General features: G+C 36.8%; 2 protein-coding genes across 6 annotated transcripts in view; one reads left to right on the forward strand and one right to left on the reverse strand.

The window, feature by feature from the left end:
- Window positions 1–3,161: 3,161 nt before the first annotated feature.
- Window positions 3,162–6,364, reverse strand: LOC132257044 (solute carrier family 25 member 3-like). 2 transcript variants are annotated; one of them, XM_059753735.1, is made up of 3 exons: window positions 6,210–6,364; window positions 5,099–5,595; window positions 3,162–3,757 (listed from the first exon to the last, which is right to left on the reverse strand). In XM_059753735.1, the coding sequence occupies exons 2-3, from the start codon at window positions 5,588–5,590 to the stop codon at window positions 3,227–3,229; spliced, it is 1,023 nt and encodes a 340-aa protein (XP_059609718.1). In that variant the 5' UTR covers window positions 5,591–5,595; window positions 6,210–6,364; the 3' UTR covers window positions 3,162–3,226. The 2 variants fall into 2 exon arrangements, with proteins under 2 accessions (XP_059609718.1, XP_059609717.1); XM_059753734.1 differs by lacking the exon at window positions 6,210–6,364 and adding an exon at window positions 5,832–5,888.
- Window positions 6,365–14,791: 8,427 nt separating this feature from the next.
- The window catches only part of LOC132257080 (protein pangolin, isoforms A/H/I/S), a 58,267-nt gene continuing 50,704 nt past the window's right edge, over window positions 14,792–22,354 (forward strand). For 3 of the 4 annotated variants that reach the window (XR_009468238.1, XR_009468239.1, XM_059753808.1), the window contains exons 1-2: window positions 14,792–15,673; window positions 17,585–17,682. Coding sequence is in view for 2 of the 4 variants with exons in the window: in XM_059753808.1 (XP_059609791.1) it covers window positions 15,463–15,673; window positions 17,585–17,682 (309 nt within the window). In the remaining 2 variants the exon portion in view is untranslated. The remainder of the gene's footprint in view (window positions 15,674–17,584; window positions 17,683–22,354) is intronic. The other variant, XM_059753807.1, reaches the window with a different exon arrangement.

A 22,354-nucleotide genomic window follows, 5' to 3' on the forward strand; every position in this document is an offset into this window, starting at 1 on the left:
CTCGCAAAAACAACTCGAATCGACTCATGCAATGTTGGAATAACGAAATATGACGTAAATGGGGGGGATACTTTTTTGATTTTCGTGTCTGTTTGTTGTTCCGTCCGTCCGTCCTTCCGGCGTGACAAACGGCCTTGTGGGGCCTAAACGGTAAGAGGTATCGACATGAGGTTTGCGGCAAAGGTTAAAAGTGTGCAGTGGTAATGAAGATTTTTTTGTCAAATCCAACCCCCCATCCCTCCGTCCGCCACTTTGAACACCCCCAAAATACACTTTCCTCAATTATTCAGCCCCATCTGGCATGAATCGGACTCAAATTCTGGTATGTTATAGCTGACCTCAGGACATTTCCAACGAACCGCCACTTTACAACCTAGGACCTCCCGGACCCTAGCTAAAAGGGTTCGAATTTCAAAAATTAATTGGCCTCCGTTTCTAATGAACCGATCGGAATGATTTTGTATTCATTGGAGAGGTCTCGTAAAATGGCATCAACCATTCCAACATCATTACTTGGTAGGTCCACTGCTAGAGGAGCTAATGTATAAAGAAACAATTTTTGAAATTTCGAGAACGTAACGATGTATTTTCTCAAAATTTTGAGTTTTATCGCGATTACAGATATTACCTGTGATGTACATCCCAGCTAGATGATCTGACCAGCCCTTGACCTAGAGAGTCCACATTGAGCGTGTTAGAGGGGATCTTCAGGGGCTTACTCGCCAAATGTATGCACTCAGGACTGTATGCGGAGACCACCTTATCCGGATCGTCTACTTCGCGCTTGTGGAATCCAGGCTTGGATATGATTTAGTTCTGTGGGGCAACTTCTGTGATTTCCACTCGCTTCGCTGATAAGGACCCAAAAGTCTCTCGTCCAGGCGATGTCTTTTGTCTGTGGCAGTGACCACTCTTACCCCTATTTGAGAGGTGAGAGATTCGTCCGCTTCAGGCCCTATATGTGGTCAGGATCGCTGAGAAGTTTCAGAGGTGCGGCGCGACTCCTAAAATGACCTTCACCGCTGCTGCCAGCGGCAGGGATGAGCCTTTTGTGCAGCCAAGGCCCCTGTACGAGCACTTTAAGGGGTCGCTGAACTTCTCTGCACCAACGATCTTCAATAATTTGTTACGTGAGCTTGGGTCTTTCTCACTGAGCAGAACCACCGTGAGGGTTTGGCTCCATGCCGCGGATTCTGCACAGATTGGCCAGGTATTGGCTCCTGCTATGGATAGCGGCGTTCGCTGCCGGACGTTAAACCCCGATCAGAGCCAAACAGCCTCAATGGCTAGGTTCTCCGCCGCCTCCAACGTATATTTTGAAATATACAACCAATGAAGAGACTTATCCATGGTTTTTCCTGGAGTTTGGTCGACAACGCTAAGACGACGATGGCCGCAAATAAGGCTATGATAAATGTAACCGCTGTGTGAAGATTTAAAAACGGAACGGCCTTTTCTTTGCTCTCACTCTTTTTTATTCTGCGCAAAAAAGAGTGAGAGCAAAGAAAAGGCCGTCCCGTTTTTAAATCTTCACACACAATCCGGCTGATTAATATCACAATCATAACCGATGTGATTAAATAAATATAATGTAATATAAGGAATTTATGAAGAAAACAATTATTCATGAATGTAAAGTTATTGGTCACTTAACACCAGTCAAAACATAATAAGTCGAATGCCCATGGATTAAAAAGCAGTGTAATCAATTGAATAAATAAAAGAAAAGAACTAGGAAAGAACTGGATTATTATAGGGGAAATATTTTCTAGGGGAAATCGTAGCTGCATCAGGATCAAGAGCCTAACGGACAGGTCTATCAGCAGACAAGGCCGCTAGAAGATCAACAATCCGCAGATAAACTGGACGACACACGCATATACCCACCCGGAATGGACATCTAGAATGAGAACCACTGGCAATCACTGCGAGCACAGAAATACATCGGAACGCGCACAAAATCACTAATCCTGTAGAGTTTGAGGAGATAAAAGCCACCAACCATAGAATTCCGCGCCAGTACACACGACGCGTGTTCTCAACCACTGTCCTCAACCACCACAATATACAAATATAGGTACTACATTGTTACGATCACGTGCGGTGAAGGTAGCCGCTCCAGAACAGTTTCCAAGTGAATCTGAAATTCATGAGTACAACACCTCCCTGATCGTCGTAAAGAGTCACCCGAACAACTCGACAGAGATTTCGCTTTGCGGTGAGATTGATATTGGCTTGCAAAAGCCCTCGCAATTCAATTATTTGACCTATTATTATTATTACAATGGTACGGGAAGACCACGATATATACGGTGGTCTAGGGCCCTGCGGCTGTAAAAGCCTATTGTACCCAACCTGAAGGTAGGTGCCAGACACTTCCAGGCCAGTCGCCTTGGCGAGGGCCAGGAAACTCTAAAATCTGAAGCCCCATGTCGCTGAGGGAGAAACACTCATTGAGTGTCCAAGAACTCCAGCCTCTGCTCTGAAGGAGCCGGGAAGTGACGATGTCACTCCCATTGACAAGTTCTTTTTGTTTTTACGGTGACAGATTGTCAGTTTGCCACCAACCATAAGTGGTTCTAAGGCGTCACCTATATACAGGGACAGAGCTCAAGACAATTCCAGTGAAACGTATGTCTTTCAACTGGAACATTCAACAGCAACTACCGTATGGGCGTTGCTTTTGCCGTTGAAAGGCTTATTTTTGCACTCTGCTGTGTTCAAACGTGCAAGTCGTGGGATTTGAACACACGACTGTCGCATTGGGAGTTAGGAACGCTAACCACTGACCCACAGCCGCCCTATAATTATTTGTCCTAAGACATCAACGCGTCAAAACGTTTGTTTCTGTACACCATGGCGCTGAGGCAGATTGCCGGTGGAAGCGAGCAGAGGCGGCGGTGTGCGGCTCATTAAGCCCCTTTCTAGCGGCCCTTTTTCTCACCCGTTGCTACCCAGTTCATTCCACCCGAGGATGGATTCTTGTGAGAGTTACGACGACGGCGGGAGGTGTCCACGACGAGACCAGGAGTGCGCCGAAGAGACGCCACGTGTAAGGCGTGTTGTACAAACTAGGACACGGAATAAAGTCATCTCCCTTTGAAAAGTCAGTTTTTCTTGCCTGTATCAGGGTAATTAACTATTTATGAATTTCACATGTATTTATACATGAAAATATAATGTATTATATTTTTCAATTCTAATGATTTACATTGTTTTAGTTTTCTCAAGCTATATCACCTTTAAGCTTTCGCTTAAGTGACTCGGGCATCTCCGGCGGTGGAGGTCTTGGCATACGCAACCACACCTTAACAGCGTCGTAGATGAACCATTGAGCAGCCGTGAGTGTACCGATCATTACTATGCGTGGCATTAGACCTTTCCATAAGCCTGCAAATCCTAGTTTTTTGGCTACCTGGATGGCTGTGGATCCTTTTTCTTGGTTAAGTTTAGATACGACAGTGTCCGCTGGGTGACTAACAATAGCACAGAATACACCCGCAATATATCCAGCAGCAAAAGTAACGATCAGTTGTTCCCCTTTAGTGCATTCGGCTCTAGGCTTAGGCACTACGTACTTGTATAACAATTCGAGGGTACGTTCAAAACAAGCAAACTTCATCATGGTGTAAGGAATTTGTCGCATCCATAGAGGTACAAGACCCTTGTAAAACGCAGTCATTCCCTCGTCCTTCATCATCTTGGGTAGGGCCTGGCGTAATGTGTCAGCATAACCTGGCATAGTCTGGATTCTCACCTGTAAGGTAAATTTTCAGTCAGCAGTTTTTTTCATAAGACATAGTGTCAAGAAAAAAAACTTATAAAATAGTTGATTGGACATATGGGCAAAAATGCCCGTTGCCATACAGTGACAAAATTTAAAATAAATTGGTATAGCAATCTAATCAAAAGATTTTTACAAATCAAATTCATGAAATCTTTGCGTTGGAAGCAACCATCTTGATTTATTGATTTTGTTTGTCACAAGAAATTTCTTACAACTCCTTGATGGTGTTTATATATACACACATACATACACACACACACATACACACACACACACACACACACACACACACACACACACACACACACACACACACACACACACACACACACACATATATATATATATATATATAATATATATATATATATTATTATATATAATATATGTATATATATATATATATATATTATATATTATATATATATATATATATATGGATACGTATTCGTAGATTCGTGGGTTTTTCTTGACTGTTATTGCTTATCCATCGCAGGACCGACTAGGCATATTAAAGCCAATTGTGCCATTGGATTCGATGAATGTGCGGATTGGCATATCGTGGCACATTGTCAGTTTGCCGATCAACCATAAGTGGATCTAAAACTTCTCCTTATATACAGGGACAGAGCGCAAGACGATTCCAGTGAAATGTATGTTTCACTTAGAACATTTAACAGCAACGACCGTATGGGTGCTGTTTTACTATTGAAGGGCTTTTTTTGCACTCTCCTGTATTCAAACTTGTGCAAGAGGCACGCTGATCACTCAGCTACAGCCGCCCTATGTATATTTATTACATATACTACACAGTTTATTAAACGCTTATATGTACATATTACTAAAGTTTTCCTGTTTCTGCGAATTGCGGAACCAAATGAGTAAAATATGTTTTTTAACTACTAAATACATGATAAGTAGTATGATTAAGAAATTTATGTTCAACAATGATTAAAATCTGATGTAAAGAGTTGATGCAATTTTATAGATTTGGTATATCGATTATTAAAAGTAATTATTGCCGTTGCAACTTCAAAAAATTCATAACTTTATTTGGCAGTTCTCCGGCAACGATGCAGGCTGCAGTATATTTAGTATGATTTTCATTTGTCCAAACATCATCTTGTGTGTGTGTCGTTTAAGGTACTGTAAAATTGTTGATTTGCTCTCTGTCGGTTTTTTTTTAGATATGCCTATTCTAACTTATGTGAATTACGGGAATCATGGGAAACGTGTGCTTATCCACATTTTAAAAATGCTTTTATCTAGATATTAATTATGGAAAAAATTTTACTATCTAAGTGAACTAACCTTAGCTGCTTCCATGGGTGATAGCGCAATATCGGCAAAAAATTCAGCTGACGCGGATGCTGCTAAATACAAGCTAGTACGCCATAAATATGAATATTCTTCCCCAATAGTGTTTGAGTACATAACTTTGAACACTTCATACAAGCCAAATTTGCAGAGACCTTGCATCGAATAGCCAAAGAAGGTGGGAGCCCAGCCCTTTGAAAGCCCCTTAACCCCGTCCTCAGCTAGAGTTACCTTGAATCCGTTGAAAACCCCTTTATACTTAACGGGGTCTACCTGCATACGGCACTTGACTAAGTCCAACGGTACCACCATTGTATGAGTCAATCCACATGAAATTATACCGCCCAAACCACAAAGAGCAAAGTAATGACCCGATCCAAATTCGCAGGAGTTCTCTTCAACTTTCGCAATGTCGCACTGCGCCGCAGAAAATGGGAATCGAAAAGGAAAGATTCGCAACATCTCATTAATGCGCCACATATCCATCGTGACTGAAAATAAGTGAAAATTAAATTAGGTCAGTCGATTATCACGAAATAAACGTGCATTTTCTTTAATTTTGTTTATTTGTTATAAAGGTCTTGATGCTGGCTAAACCATAGTAAAATTTGACGCCACATTATTCCATATAGACTGAGTAAATGAAATTTTTTTGTTATTTTACAAAGTGACAGAAGGGACGCAGGAGGCTGACTTTGATAACATCATCATCTGATTTACTACGTACTTTGAATCTTGGATGCAGACGGCATGTTTATATAGTTTAGGCACTAGAAGCTTGTATCTGGCGACGGACAGACGGAAGAACAAACGGACGACAATGAAATTAAAGTTGAAATTTGTTTCTTTATTAAACACTTGTAATTATTTCTCATACTTAGTTTCTGAATTTGGTTATTTTGGGGTCCCTGAACGAAAACAGACTGTTATACACTTTTCTGAATCTTCCTGAAATGGTTTTCGATAAAACTCAAAATCATTAAAGGTCACATCGAAATGTTTTAAAGTAACAGTTATATAAGAGGGATTACGTGTTATATAATTTTTTTAATTGTTCCAAGCGCATAGCACCATATTCTTACCAACGTTTAATAAATGTACTCACCTTAAACAAGTATGATTTAAGAGTTGGAAAAATCCAATAACAGGTCACGAAAACGAATTTTAACTAAGTAGTGACACAAGAACAGTAGCAATTTGAGTGGAACGTTGTGACATAGACGAAAATAGCAGAGCAAAATAAGAAACAGACAAATGAATTGGTTTCCCGCCAATGGACATTGAAGAGTTTATACACACTCACACACACACATATACCACGTTTAAGTTTACCCTATAACGAATTTCCTTGGAGGGTCTTATGAATTGTTAGAGGAATAACCTAGTAACACACTTTTAGTGTGTTTATGTACTGTAGATTTTTAATAATTGTCTTATTTGAAAATGTGTTCATTTCGAATAAAAGTAAATTTTAAAACGTATCAAACTTTTCACATAAATAATTTAAAATCTTTTAGCAGTTCCATAACACAGTCCACAAACACCCTTGTTTGATGACGACGAAGTCCTGGGCTCAATCCTCACCACGAATGCAGTCAGAGATTAGTCCGGCAAGAGAAATGAAAGACATTTTTAATTCCAACAGACTGTCTGATTTCTGTCTGTTGATTCTCAACTGAGATTTCTAAAAAAAAAACTCCAGTGGAAATATTTCTCTTGGTCAGACAATAGAATATAAATTTATTTATTTATTTCGTCACAGCATGTACATATCAGTCTTTCTTGCGGCCATCGCCGTCTTAGCGTTGGTGACCAACCTCCAGGACAAAACGATGGAAAAGTCCCTTCGGAGGTTGTATGTTTGTGCGTCCCTCGGTGGGGGGGGGGTGGGGGGCGGGAGGGGGGCGCCGCGCCGACCCCTCATGACGTTATGCTGGAGGAGGCGGAGGATCTAGCCGCGAGGGCTGTTTGGCTCCGGACGGGGTTTAGTGTCAGGCATCGAGGGGCCCAGGAGGTCAAGTCTACCGTTCGACGATGTACGGATAATAGCCAATAAGCTTCAACTCATTTTTTCTAATACACTACGTTTCGGAGTATATTTTACTCCTTCCTCAAGTGTATAGGTTATTTGGGCAACAGCTGGTCACAGCAAAAACTTCACCAGCTAATTCGACCACTTTTGTATACTGCATCATACTGGACTGAACCTATTCGACTGTCAAATATATGAAACACACGTGAATCACGCATGAAACATGGTGAAAAAAAGCCCGGAAAAGGCATGAAAACCCATTTTCCTGGCCAAATACATACTCCAGAACCAACACAGAGCTTCTTTCAATCCCTTTTTGTGTAATTCCGTGAAAGACTTCCAACTGAAAAATTCATTCTGGCCAAAGGAATATATCCTCATGATCTCGCTCCAGCCCGATCTGAGGAACTTCCGGGACTTCGGGTGGTGCCAAACTCTTCCTCTGGACTCGCCCTTTCCAACGCCCCCTTAACTTTTCTGCTACTCTGCCTGTATTCCTGGCTAGGAGCCACGGAAGTTGGACAGCTCTATCCAACTGATACTCAGGAAGTACTCAGGAACTTCGGAGTGGTGCCAATCTCTTCCCCTTGACACCTCATATACAGGATCCCATTAACTTTCCTGCTACTCCGCCTGTGTTCCTGTCCAGGAGCTGCGGAGTTTTCTTATGCGAAATAAATATTTTGAATTTCCCGAGCTTTTGCAACAGCTGATTTAGGAACTGTCAGATTTGTTGTTTTGATTTTTCCTTCGCAAATTTTATGGGTTTTCCATCCGATTGGGATTCTTTTAACGTGCGATATGTGCGAAGGATGCATGTTTGAGATGAGAAAATTGAAAATTTCCCAGCAACGGGAGGAAAAATTGGCGATTGTGAGGTTATGTATTGTGTTTATTTTGATCATTTTGGCGGTTTGAATCAGCTGATCATCATATTATGGAATGAACAGGAAGTGGAGCTAGAATCCCAGATATTCTGTAAAGCTTCCGTCCGTGATGTGATGATTTTCTGGACATGCTAGCCAAGATCTTTCGCTGCACACACTCGCAGCAATTTTTATTCCACAAACTTTTCTTATGGAGAAACCACAGCATTTTCACGGAAAACCGACCAAAACACAAACTTTCCAGAATTCAACAATTCAACGACGCCTCTCTGTGATGAAGGTGTGGACCAACAGGTGGCGTGGGCAGCTGAAGAGTTATAAATAAAATAAATAATGTCCCTAGCTTTTTCTTTTAATATTTATTTCACTCTTTCAGGACTCGATGGAACATAGTGAATTTCTAATTTCATTTAATGGGAAAATAATAATAATCAAATAATGAAAAAGTAAGTTATTTTGATTCTTAAAAATTACTATTTAAAAAAACCTTAATTTAATTTTTTTTATACAATATCAGAAGTTTTTAAATTCATTTTTGCATAAATATTTTAATTTTTGTATTCATAAAAAATATAGTGAAATCAAAAACTAATAATTTATGTTTTAAATATTTTAACAGACGCGGCTATCCAAAGGATCTTTCCAGGAATAAGGAATCAACTCGCAAAGCGGATAAGCGGCAAAGGGAAACGACCATCTGGCGTCGCTAAACAGTGCATCTGATGGGAAACTCCCGTCCGCAATTTTCACCGGGTCCATCGTTGAGTAAAATTAGGGCAGAACTAGAGGACAACGGATCTTTCTTAGTCTCTCTCTGAGTAACGGAAATTCCTGTTGACTTCAGTGCACTGAATGCAAGTTCAGTGGCGTAGTTTGAAAATACTTTAATTTGGTAAATTTTATGAAGAATACCCATGGACTTACGCACTGCTGGTTGTGAGATGTCTTCTAGAATATTTAAGGACATATTTCAATTTCCCAAAAGTCCAGAATTGTGAAAAACAACACCAACGGAGTTGAAATACAACAATTTTTCTGGACTGGACTGAACCTATCCGACCCCGATAAAACCTGGCTTGAGCCAGTTCATGGGACTGGCTTGAGCCGAAGCTCATGTTCACAAGTGAATTTCCCTTGTGATTCCTTAAACTGGCTTATGACACCAGGAAGAAACGTATGTATGACGTATGTATGACAAACGCACGGGGCATGTCGCATCTTTTCATAAGCCATTCACTAGTGATTGTATGGCGCGACTTAAGCCAATCTTCAGCCATTTCACAAGCCCGGGCTAAAGCGATTCTCAGGGTTTTTCACAAGCATTGGGTGGTGTCTGGGCACAAGGAGGGCTAGTGAAATGGCTCAAGCCACGCCAAAGGACTTTCCAATGAAAAATATATTAAAAATCATCATATTAATTTTGTTCAAAATATTTATTTTGCATTCATTTTAGTAAAATGTTACAATAATACGGAAAACATCAATTTGACCTTATTTCTGGTGTATTTTTACTTACGTTTAGGCCCTTTTCAAAGTATTTTCTCTGCCAAACATAAATTTTTTTCGATAAATATAGTGAAAAATTGAGCAGTACTAAATTTTATTGATCAAATTGCTTTATTCATTTTAAAAGCTTTACGGTTAATTTCGTTCTATCTTAATAACTCAAATAATCCTTTTTTTAAAGAATTAAAAATCGAAAATATCAAATTCTTCACCTCTAAAGGAAGATTTTTTCATTAAAAAAGAATCTAATAATAATGTAAAAAATAATATCATTTAAAATTATACTCCTGGACTTGTCCGAATAACTGCATTTTCTTCGCTGAAATTATCAGTAACGCCAGATGGTCGTTTCCCTTTGCCGCTTATCCGCTTTGCGAGTTGATTCCTTATTCCTGGAAAGATCCTTTGGATAGCCGCGTCTGTTAAAATATTTAAAACATAAATTATTAGTTTTTGATTTCACTATATTTTTTATGAATACAAAAATTAAAATATTTATGCAAAAATGAATTTAAAAACTTCTGATATTGTATAAAAAAAATTAAATTAAGGTTTTTTTAAATAGTAATTTTTAAGAATCAAAATAACTTACTTTTTCATTATTTGATTATTATTATTTTCCCATTAAATGAAATTAGAAATTCACTATGTTCCATCGAGTCCTGAAAGAGTGAAATAAATATTTAAAGAAAAAGCTAGGGACATTATTTATTTTATTTATAACTCTTCAGCTGCCCACGCCACCTGTTGGTCCACACCTTCATCACAGAGAGGCGTCGTTGAATTGTTGAATTCTGGAAAGTTTGTGTTTTGGTCGGTTTTCCGTGAAAATGCTGTGGTTTCTCCATAAGAAAAGTTTGTGGAATAAAAATTGCTGCGAGTGTGTGCAGCGAAAGATCTTGGCTAGCATGTCCAGAAGATCATCACATCACGGACGGAAGCTTTACAGAATATCTGGGTTCTAGCTCCACTTCCTGTTCATTCCACAATATGATGATCAGCTGATTCAAACCGCCAAAATGATCAAAATAAACACAATACATAACCTCACAATCGCCAATTTTTCCTCCCGTTGCTGGGAAATTTTCAATTTTCTCATCTCAAACATGCATCCTTCGCACATATCGCACGTTAAAAGAATCCCAATCGGATGGAAAACCCATAAAATTTGCGAAGGAAAAATCAAAACAACAAATCTGACAGTTCCTAAATCAGCTGTTGCAAAAGCTCGGGAAATTCAAAATATTTATTTCGCATAAGAAAACTCCGCAGCTCCTGGACAGGAACACAGGCGGAGTAGCAGGAAAGTTAATGGGATCCTGTATATGAGGTGTCAAGGGGAAGAGATTGGCACCACTCCGAAGTTCCTGAGTACTTCCTGAGTATCAGTTGGATAGAGCTGTCCAACTTCCGTGGCTCCTAGCCAGGAATACAGGCAGAGTAGCAGAAAAGTTAAGGGGGCGTTGGAAAGGGCGAGTCCAGAGGAAGAGTTTGGCACCACCCGAAGTCCCGGAAGTTCCTCAGATCGGGCTGGAGCGAGATCATGAGGATATATTCCTTTGGCCAGAATGAATTTTTCAGTTGGAAGTCTTTCACGGAATTACACAAAAAGGGATTGAAAGAAGCTCTGTGTTGGTTCTGGAGTATGTATTTGGCCAGGAAAATGGGTTTTCATGCCTTTTCCGGGCTTTTTTTCACCATGTTTCATGCGTGATTCACGTGTGTTTCATATATTTGACAGTCGAATAGCGAATCGGTTAGGTTCAGTCCAGTCTGCATCATCTGCATATCCCAATAAACTCCATTTTTCGTACATCGTCGAACACCAATCAACTGCTGCCAGCGGCAGCAGTCGATTGGAGTTGTTTTTACGAGGTTCGATTTTTAGAGCGGTTACAGATATTAGCTGTGATGTATATCCCAGCTAAGAATTGACCATAGATAGTGAAGTGTAAGCACCAGACAGGTTGTTTGTTATGCAAGCATCCGAAGTTATGAAGAGATGGGAGCAGTACCTCCGAGACTTTCTGGACGCAAGCGGTGAAACCCTGCAATAGGAAGAGGAGGTTTTGGCTGAAGACGGTCGAGAAGAGGATGCTCCCAATGGACGGACGTGGCGGTTGAAATCCGGTCCTGGATAACATCCCTGCGAAGCATGGAGGGGATGAATGCTGCAGCCGCATCCACGGGCTCGTCCGTAAAATATAGGAAACGGAGCGGATGCCTTTAGGACTGGAGTGTGGAACTCATAATTCCAATCTACAAGAATGGCGATCGCTTGGACTGCAAGAACTACAGGAGAATTTTGCTCCTGGACAGTGTGTATAAAGTCTTGTCGAGGATCATACTGAATAGGCTGAAACCGTATGCTTAGAGAGCAATCGTGGAGTATCAGACAGCCTTCCGGCCTGGAAGGTCCACGACCGATCAGCTCTTCAGTAACCGCCAGTCACTGGAAAAATTCTGGAAGCACAACATCTCAGTCCATCAGCTGTTCGTAGACTTCAGACAGGCTCACGACACCGTTAACACAGGCGGCTAGAGATATGTCTTTCATTTCGGAGAATAGGGTTCTCATAATTAGGACTAAACATAACTTGGTATGTTTGTAAATTTTAATAATACAACTTCACTTCTTTTTCTCTAAGAATACCCTTATCGAGAAGATCAAAACCACGTACAGCATTATTACTGAAACATTTAAATGAACCGACTTATATCATTCATTAATATTCTTTTAAATAAACATTACATGTATAGAATATTTCTTAAGAAATCACTCTTATTGGCAAAAGTTTTTGAATTTGCCAGCTGCATTTTTATTAACATTAATATTTAGGCAATTTTTGGGCTATTGAAGTAGATGATTGTCAAGTGAAACGACCAGAGGATATGGTTCTTTTAATTTGACGCTTAATAAAAATCGTATTTATCTATCTACTAACTGTTTGCGCACTCACTTTCATATGAGCTGGTATAAAACTCAAAAAATAGTGCCAGTTTATTTACATTTGGTCTTACATCATAAACATATACAAAAATGTCTTTAAGTCATAGTTTTGTGCTTAACTTGATCCTGCCAACAATGGTAATACCAATATCTGTGAACTGTGGGTACTTTCACCTTTTTTTTATCTCTTCTAAAAAAAATCCAAATACCTCACAAACAAATGGATCAAGACTAGAGATAGGAAAAGGGTGACTGTTTCTCAGTGGTCAACCCGCTTGACTCTCGATGCTACAGTCGTGTGTTCGAATCCCACCGATTGCAAATGTTCGAACACAGTAGAGCGCAAAAAGGTTAGCTCTTCACTGACAGATTAGGATATCCCAAGGGGTTACGTTGTATATTCCAGCTGAAACATACGCTTCACTGGATTTTTTTGCGCTCTGTCCCTGTATATATAAAGGTGGGCGTTGGAACCAATTATAGTTGGTCGGCAAGCTGATAAACTGCCACCGTCAAACAAAAACTTGTTTCGAATATCTCCTCTAATGGAGAAGGCTATGTCCTTCAATGGGACGTCGATGCCCTCCTAAGTAAATAAATAAGAGACAGAAAACTGTACGTAAAACTTTCGCCGTAGTTTTAATTTAACATCATATTGCTTTCAAGATGAATCCGGAGGTTAATGCAAAAATATATCCTGAACTGCTTGAGCTCAAGATATTTTTTATGCTGTAACTTTCCTTGATGAACCTCCATATCTCCGCTACTCAAACATCGGACACTAAAAGTAACAGTTCGTTAGAAAGATCTCGATCTAAGCTTCAACATACTAAAATTTAAAGAAAATGCACTGTTTCGTTTTCGAGTTATTTGATTTCGAAAATAGTTTTTTTTCCTTACTTTAGCGCCCCTTGCGGTGGTCCTATTGTATATCACTAGAACTAATTTCTCCTTGTTCTAGTTAACATATTAGGGCGAATTATTGTTCTTGAAATAAAAAAAACGTGAAAATCACGAGAAGGAAAAATCGCATGCATTTGAGTAGTCGAGTATTTGCATTCGTGCGCCTGTGCTGGAGCTGCAGTTGGCGATTAATGAGCATAGCTAAAATATGAATTTTCTATGGCAAATAAGGACTGTATCACCCCTGTGCATCTATAGTAAGATCTTAGGATATACCGTTATCATTAGGCAAAAACAATTGCTTCAAATTATTAAATATATGAGAAAATCGTTGAAACTCTGGTGCCATAGTACGCAATGCTATCCTATTGTCTACTACTACTTCAGATGCTAATACAAATATTTTCAAAACGATAAAGTCAAAAATTGAGTTTTAATGTGAAGTTATATTAATATTTCTCAAGTATTTTCTCTGGGCAAGATCAAAGCGTTTCCAAAATGGAGGTAAAATTTTCTACCAAAGCTAAATATATACGTTAATATGAAATATTGGATATTTTTTGTTTTACTTTTATTTGAAATTACTATATATTTATTTTGCCAAAACAAAAGTTTATGGTTAACCCCAATTCCTATGTTTTTTGGTCGTTTACATACGTAACGAGTGCTGAGCCATGTTTTTGTTGACATGGATAGCGCGGCCTTAAATCCTGTTCAATGAAGCTGTTTAATAAAACACACAAGCAATCCCTTATCCGTAGTTTTAAAAGAGTTCTACATACTCTTTCTTGATTTGTTGTTTTTTTTATATACTATAAATCATTTATACGCTCGTAAAGTGAATTTGGTATTAAAATTAAGTTTTCTGACACATTAGCGAATGTATTTTTTATTCATACTCTAACGACATTCTTTTAACTAATACATATTTCTGCTGACAACCGTTTATTTTGTATAACTCTCTATAATTTTGCCTGGTCATGCTGGCCAGATGACGAATGCTTCGCAGGTTCATTTTGAATTCATCAAAGATTATAAATTAACATTTTTCGTTTCTGATAAAAATCGTCTTTACTCTGAGGCAACACGAGGTTTGATGTTTCGTTTTTTTCACATTTTCTTGTCTAGTGTTAACTTATATCAAAATTAAAAGTTTATTTTAAAACTTTAACTAAGAGTATTGAAAAGGTCACATAGAAAACAAAATAGAAATAATTACTATGATTTTAAAAATTATAAGTGTAGATGATTTTAATTTTTCAAATGAAAGTATTCCTCACTCTCAGTGGAAAATATTTCTTACTTAAGAGTGATAACAATACTTCAACTTTTGTAAAATATAAATAAATTTAAGTTAAGAATTGTTTTCTTGAAAATATTGAATATTTTTGTGCTGCAAGTTTTCACGAAATTTTCTGGAAATTCAATTATTTTGTCTAATAGAAATTAGACAAAAATAAATTATTATTATTATTATTAATAAAAGAGTAATTTATTTATTGTAAGTTTTATGTCATATGATCAGAGAGGATAATTTCAACATAACATAAAAGTCGATTTGTGTGTTTTCTACTTGCTCTGTTCGTTACACGTCGAAAAGATTACATAGCGTTGTCTCAGTTGCGTATCTTTATTTCTCACTCTGGCGCAATATGGTGGTCGGGGGTGTTGCCAGCCATGGCCTCTGCGTGTGTCAGTGCAATTCCCACAACCGTCAACGTCGACCGCATCGTGATCACGTACGTCGAATGTGACCACCCGTCTCACGTGTGTGATCTCTTTGGTGAGTGGGGGCGCCGCGATCGGGCATTAAGTAGAGGTCTTTAACGTTTCTGCCCTTACGGCACTTCCGTATTTTTTACAGGATATTTCAAGTGTGTCAATTTACGCCATGTTGCGGAGTAAGTGAAGTCATTTTTTGGTCGATGGGGCCACTGGGAGCGCCAAGATGGCGCCAACGCCGTGACTGCGGTGTACGCCGCCGGCTCCAGTGGCGCTCGCGGCGGACGATACAGTGTGACTGACGTGCATTGAGTGACGATTGTAAACAGTGTGTGATTGTGCGGATCCCCACTAGAGCATGCCCCATACCAGCGGGGCCCATCCGGCGTCCACGGGAGACGATTTGGGCAGCACGGACGAGGTGAAAATATTTAAAGACGAGGGTGATCGTGAAGATGAGAAAAACTCATCCGAAAATTTGCTGGAAGAAAAGTCAAGTCTTATTGACTTGACGGAGAGTGAAGAGAAAAGTGCCAAAAATTCCAGGACGGACCACAATCCAGTTTTTGGTGAGTTTGTTTTATACTGTTAAAATTACATTGTTTTGTATAGTTAATAAACCTAATAAGAAGTTTTATTTGTTAATTGAATCTTCAAAAGTTTTTTTTTTAGAACGGAATGGCAAGCGCGAAATGTGTAAAGAATTGTCAATTTGTCTTTTTAAAATTAAAAAAAAAAAATAGTTCTACAATTTTATACACATTCATAAATAAATCGGAATTGTCACGCGAAACAATTTATTTTGAATTATTTCTTTACACTTTTAAACGATATTGAACTCTGATTTTAGTACATTGATTACATACTTCAAATATCATTGTTAGAGAATTTTTAAGTACAGGGAAATATAAAATAGTTTCAGTACGAAATCAAAATCACTGAAACAAATAAAATACTTGCTTTTCAAGTTAAAAGCATAAAATAAAAATCGATAAGGCAAAAATAAGAGATGTTTATATGGCAGATTTATGGAAGAAAGGTATATTACAGTTCAAAACTTATTTTGAAGGATTCAATGAAAGTTTACATGATTTACTATGTTTAGTAGCTAAATGAAACATTTCAATCAAAGATGTAATTGTCTAATTTTTAATGATATTAAAAATTTTTATCATGTTTATTTAAAATACCTAAGTATTATGTAAGATGTTATGAATAAAATCCAGAACTCTTGTTTTCTCTATTTTTTTTACCAATTACGTGCTTTACTAGTAATGTAATCTGCTTTAACTGAATTACAACAGTTTGAGTAGAATTGTAATAAGTGAAAGTCCTATGAAAGTCACAGGAATTACGGTTGAAAAATTAGAAGCAATAATCAAATTTGAGCTAGAATTCGAGTTACTTTTTTCATATATTCTTAGAATAAAAAGACTACATTTTACCTTTAAAAATTTTCACTACATATATTTTTTGTTTCTCTTCGCCATGCCTTTTGTGATTTTCTTTCTTACACCCTTTTTCGTTCCAGTCTTCTATCCTTGTTTTATTGCCCTTACCAGTTTAAAAATCATACAAAGGAGCAAGAAAATTAATCACGAAATCCATGGCGAAGAAAGAGTTGATAATAATATAGTGGTGAAAATTTTTAAACGCAAAATCTATGTATTTACTATTTGACAATATTTGAACTTATCAGACTATCCCTTTACTTTCTTAACGATTTTTATTTATTTTTTCTATAAAGTCTAAAAATTTAAGGTTTTTTTAAAGTTTTCTTTGTACTTAAAAGAAAAAGCTATAACTGAAAATTTAATTTTGCTCAAAATTGCTCGCTATTATCATTTATTATATAATATTTTTATTTAATATATTTATCGGTAAGTTCTCAGTTCTGACTGAACGGTTACCAAATTTGAAGTTCAAAACGGTTTGAGTTGAGATTAAATACATTTAAAGGCCATTTAAGAGCTTGAAAAAGAGAATTATGAACAGGAATATTCGTTTTCTAAAAGGCAAATTTTGAGGACAAATTTTCTATATTTTTATACATTTCATATGAGACTCAACTTATTTTTTTACATAACACATGAATGTGTTTCCATTCTGTTATTATCATGTCAATAGATGTATGTCTGCTATTTTATAAATTATTTATTTTGGCGTTAACATCAAGGCGTATATACTACTTTAGATGAATTCCTCTAGACTCAGGATTTATATTCAGGACCTAAAATGAACTTACTCTGTAATTTTAGATTATAATTTTCGAATAGAAGCTATATGCTTAAATCACTATATAAAGTGCAGCCTCTCAAAGGCTCACATATCTTCATTGAATTCTCGTAGGCAAATAAGGGTCTGGTAAGAAAGTGAATTAGATTGTGGTAGCGATCCGAAATTATTTGCCTACGATATAAACGCTACGGATTAAAATATCGTTATGTAGATATAAACAACGACTCTTTCTTGAATTACAGGAAAAGTCGAGCCACATGCTTCAACATTTAATATGGGATACCTAGTGTCACCGTACTCATATACAAATGGAGGTACTGGTGGCCTTCCTGTTTCAATGGTGAGTCCACACAATTTCTAATTATATGTTCATTTGAAATTGACAGCTTGTTGCATCGATACTCAAGGTTAAACCGCAGAATGTGTTTTTAACACTATGTGTAAAATCATGATTATTTTAGGGTCTTGCGGATACACTGTTTGTGAAAAAGGGGTAACATATAATCTATATGTACTATTAATATACAGAGAGGGCTGCGCATTTAATATTTATAATATAATAGTGTGCAGTCCATAAAAAATTACGTGATATTAGGGTGGGTTAATCGCTCTAACCATGATTTATCACTCATATAATTCTTTTTTAATGCATAATTGGTGTTAATTATGAAGTAAAAAAGCTAAACAATTTTTTAACAATTAAAAACATGCCTAATACGAATACAGAAAAGAATTAAATTTTAAATTATATTGTACATTCTTTTCAATGCACTTTGCCTGCTCGTCACAAATGGATGGGTAGAAAAATCAAGCTTAAAATCAAAGTACGAGAAGAAGTTTTTCTTCTGTCAATACAAAATTATATTATTTTATTTTCATTTACTGATTTATTTGTTTTATTCCGAAAACTTTTAAGTTTGTTGAGTGAAAATATGTAAGAGCATTTTTTACAGTATAAATAAAAAACTTCATTTTATTGTCTAATAGTAAATCTAATAGCGGTTGAATATAAGCGAGGGGAATAATTTTTTTTTATAAGTTTTTATGATGTAGTGTTTACTATCCGTTGCTTGTTTTTTTCTAACAGAAAAGAATAAATTTACGTAGCGGCCAAGGTTTAGCCGCTACTCAGTTTACTCTTCGACTGAATGTTTTTATTCTTATTCCTAATTATTCATCGAATTCTGATGCTATTGATAGGATACTAAAAACTTATTTTGTGAGACGAATCCTTTTTTACTGTGAAAGCGTTAATAGTGCAGAACTCTCTGACAGTGTCTGCTGTAGTGTGATCGTAAAACGTGTGCAAAAGAGTGGGCGAGTCAGCGTTCCCATCTCTCTGTTTATGAAAAACGAGAGAGAAGATACATGGGACTCGACTGCCACCTCATTAAATCGTTGAGTGTTCAAACGAGGCAAAGAGGGTGAAACCGTTGGCAGGGAGAAGTGCGGCCCGTGCGTTTGGCTTGTTGGTTCATAAGACGATGCGAAGAAAGAAAGAAAAAATGTAAATTGGGCACTGAAGACGAGTTTGTGTGTGCGTGTATACATGTCTTTTGTTAAAGGCAGAGAGTCTGCTTGAAAATTGTATGGGAGCGTCTCAAACATTAGCACCTAGTTATGTTTATTTAAATTGTATGTTATCTGTGGAGCGAGCGGGAGAGAAATATTAGTGTCGAGTCATGGAATTTTCGGGCTTGTCGACGAGTTTTTCATCGCCTCTACTGTTTTCTAAAGAAACGCCAAAAGTTTTTGACTGTACACACAGTATTCTTTTTTACACGATATATGAAGAAAACGTTGCATTAAGCTTAAATGTTTTCAAAACATATCTTAATTAACAAATTACATTAATTTCATTTTATCGAAATGCTTTCTCAATGCGTCATTAGTTCATTTTTATTTTATGGTGGACTATTAAATTTTGATAATATTGTAAATGGAAATATTTTAGAGTGGTAATTGTTTTTACATATGAAGTATGGGATTGTCAGATAACAAAATTACGCTTCATTTAATAGTGAGAATTATTTGACAATATTTATTACCTTCCTCTATAATTCGTTATTTGTTAGAATTGACAGACAAGGTCGCTAAAATTCCTTTTATTCTCAATTCTTTGTTTTGGGACTTAGGTACCACTTTGTTAGGGGCCATAAATTATCCCAACTCTGACAAATTCACTAAACGCTTTAAATATTGAGGGTATTATTCGGTATTAACCAGGTCCTCATAATAAATGAACCCAAATTAGAAAGTTTTTACTTTAAGCTGGAAACCTTAAAAATACGAATTAAATATAATTACTGGAAACTGAAATTGGTTATGGATTAACTTCAATTTTTGTTATCAATTCAAAAAGTGAAAATATTTTTGAAATATGTGATGATCTGAAACTTATATTCTTTTTCTATTTCGGATTCCATGAAGAATTTTTTTGTTTGCTTCTTTTTACGTGAAGTTTGGTAAACTCTAGTTCTTTTCAAATGTCATTTTCATCAAGATTGTTGTATCTACTGCGTTCAACTAAGATTTGATTTGAGTAACTACAGGGAAATTAGGGAAAATGGATAAAGGAAAATACATTTCTGCTCTTCGTTTCTCTTTTTTAAGAAACAGCTATGTGTTCTATAACGTTTTTTCTCCTATCCTTCCTTTTCCTCTAATATGAATTTTAGCTTTTTTTAGTTAATCTATCTTTTTTTCGCATGCTAGTCAAAATATGGTTTTTTTTTCTCTTTCTCTTATTGCTTCTTCGCATTCGATACTTTGTGCTCTGGGGCTAGTATTTTTAAGACAGTTTTTTCTTTTCGTTTTCTTATGCGCTCGCAGAGATGCGAATTAGTCTCTACGTGTGCGAGACACTGAGAGATTGAACAAAAGGCAGATAGATGTATAGTTAAGTGATTAATAAACAAACTCTTGTTGGTACTTTGGACGAGTTCGATTTTTAGAGCGCAGTTCAGTAGCGTATCGAGATCGTATTTAAACGAACATTATTGAACGGCTAGTATCAACTTGATGAATCTTGCTCAATCTTGTTTATTAGTAAGGGATTTAGAATTTAATTTAGCAATAAGATATGAAACTTGTAAATTATCTATGTTTTAAATATGAATTACGAACAAGATTTTATTAATGTTCAACAGGTTCATGTTTAATATCTTATATCCTTGGTCTAACCGTAAAACGTCTTTTGAAATATTAATGCTCCAAAAGTGCAATTATTTGTTAAGTTGTGTTGTTTGAGAATGCTTTGAAAGCTTTATATTTCGACTTGGTTTCAACTTCTGCCCACTCTGCTTTTTGTAGAGTTTATGTAACATTCCCATGTGGAAGTAAAATCAGAAAATATTGCCAGTAACCCCTTCTGAGTTGTGAAAATGGATTGCTAAAGAATGTAATTTGTGTGATGAAGATCTTTTTTTCTACTTGTTTATTCATTTTCAAATGCAAACAGTTAAAAAAAAGTCTCTTAAATCTTCTGTTATAAATATTTTATTGCATTCCTTACTTGTATTCGCATTAGGATATAATCTCTATTTGTCTTCACCAGTTTTAAGAAAATTGTTTTGAAGAAAGTCGCTACCTGGAGACTGGTTGTCGTCATTACTTGTGCACGGCAGCTCAGCTAGGGTTCGGAGCGTATTAGTTCCGAGTACGTCTACTGATATTTATTATATAAGAAACCTCACCCTCAACCTCTTCTCTCATCTCGGACAAGACAGTAGCTGAAAAAAGTTTTCCAACCATTTATCTTGCCCGGTCTCGAACCGGGGCCTCTGTATTGGTACTTCAGCGCGCTCCCAAGTACGCTACAAGACTGGATGAGAGTTCATAGATTGAAGGCTTTATATTTATTGTCGTACACTAATCCTGTCTGGAGTCATAATACATAACTCACTCTCGCGCGCTTATAGAATCTTGGTCAATGCAATTAAGAGAAAATTCCTGGACAATACTTATTGTGAAAACACAGCATTTGGCTCATACTATTTCAAGTTGGTATCATCAGATTCTTTTTCAGTCTGCAACTCAATTTTTGGCGGGCAATTTTGATAATAATCCTATTGTCCGACTTGTTGAACTCAAGTTCAGCGCGGGTTACTCAATGTATCTGCGCAAATCGCATAGGTGTTGCTCAAAGAAAATCTACAGAGTTACACTCGGTATAGTATGTCGTGCGAGTCGGAAAGAAAACTAGCTCCAATACACAATACGCTTGGTGCAGAAAGAGACAAACCCGATCACTGGTTCGCCGTAAAATGCTGTCGTTGCATCATATATAACTAACTTCATTTTTATATGTTCTCATTATTTTCAAATTCTATAACTTAAACCCATTTACAATCTCAATAACAGGGGCAGACCCTAAAAATTGTCATTATTATTATTATTATGTGTATAATAATAATAATCATTATTATTATTATTAGAAGGAGCAATCCCAAGCGAAAATGATAGATGAATTTGTGCCGTAGACATAGTGAATAAATGGAAAAGGAAATTCACCACGCACGCCAAAAATACCTGTTTATACGAATACCCAAAAAACCACCATGTATGAAATAATCTTAAATACATATTCAATTTAATTAAAAATTAAATTTCATTGCCAATTAAATGAAAAACAATGTTGAATATTACATCTTCTTTATATATATATAAATATATATATTATATATATATTATATATATATATATATATATATATATTATATATATATATATTATATATATAGATATACATACTTTGTAGACCGTGAAATCCATAACGTCTATGTTTTGACTGCACATATAGATTGAAAGCTGTTTTATGGTTCTCTCACATATGACCTAACGAGATGGCCAACAAGTGGCCACACTAACATAAGGAGCATTGATCATTTCATTATTTGCCTCTTACTCGCTTCATTGGTCTACTCAAATCACATTCGACCACTCGAGTCGATAGTAGGGGTGGATAAATACAATTACGGCAGTGGGAAAAATAAGAATAAGTACGACCAACG

Source organism: Phlebotomus argentipes, unplaced genomic scaffold, assembly GCF_947086385.1.
Source record: "Phlebotomus argentipes unplaced genomic scaffold, Phlebotomus argentipes genome assembly contig_75, whole genome shotgun sequence".
NCBI classification, from domain to species: Eukaryota; Metazoa; Arthropoda; class Insecta; order Diptera; family Psychodidae; genus Phlebotomus; species Phlebotomus argentipes.

Excerpts from the sequence above, each read along its gene's own strand:
- LOC132257044 (XM_059753734.1), bottom strand. The coding sequence starts at position 5,856 with ATGCCGTCTGCATCCAAGATTCAAA. Across the intron at positions 5,596-5,831 it reads GTCTGCATCCAAGATTCAAA|TCACGATGGATATGTGGCGC; the intron begins GTACGTAGTAAA and ends ACTTATTTTCAG. Across the intron at positions 3,758-5,098 it reads CACCCATGGAAGCAGCTAAG|GTGAGAATCCAGACTATGCC; the intron begins GTTAGTTCACTT and ends TTTACCTTACAG.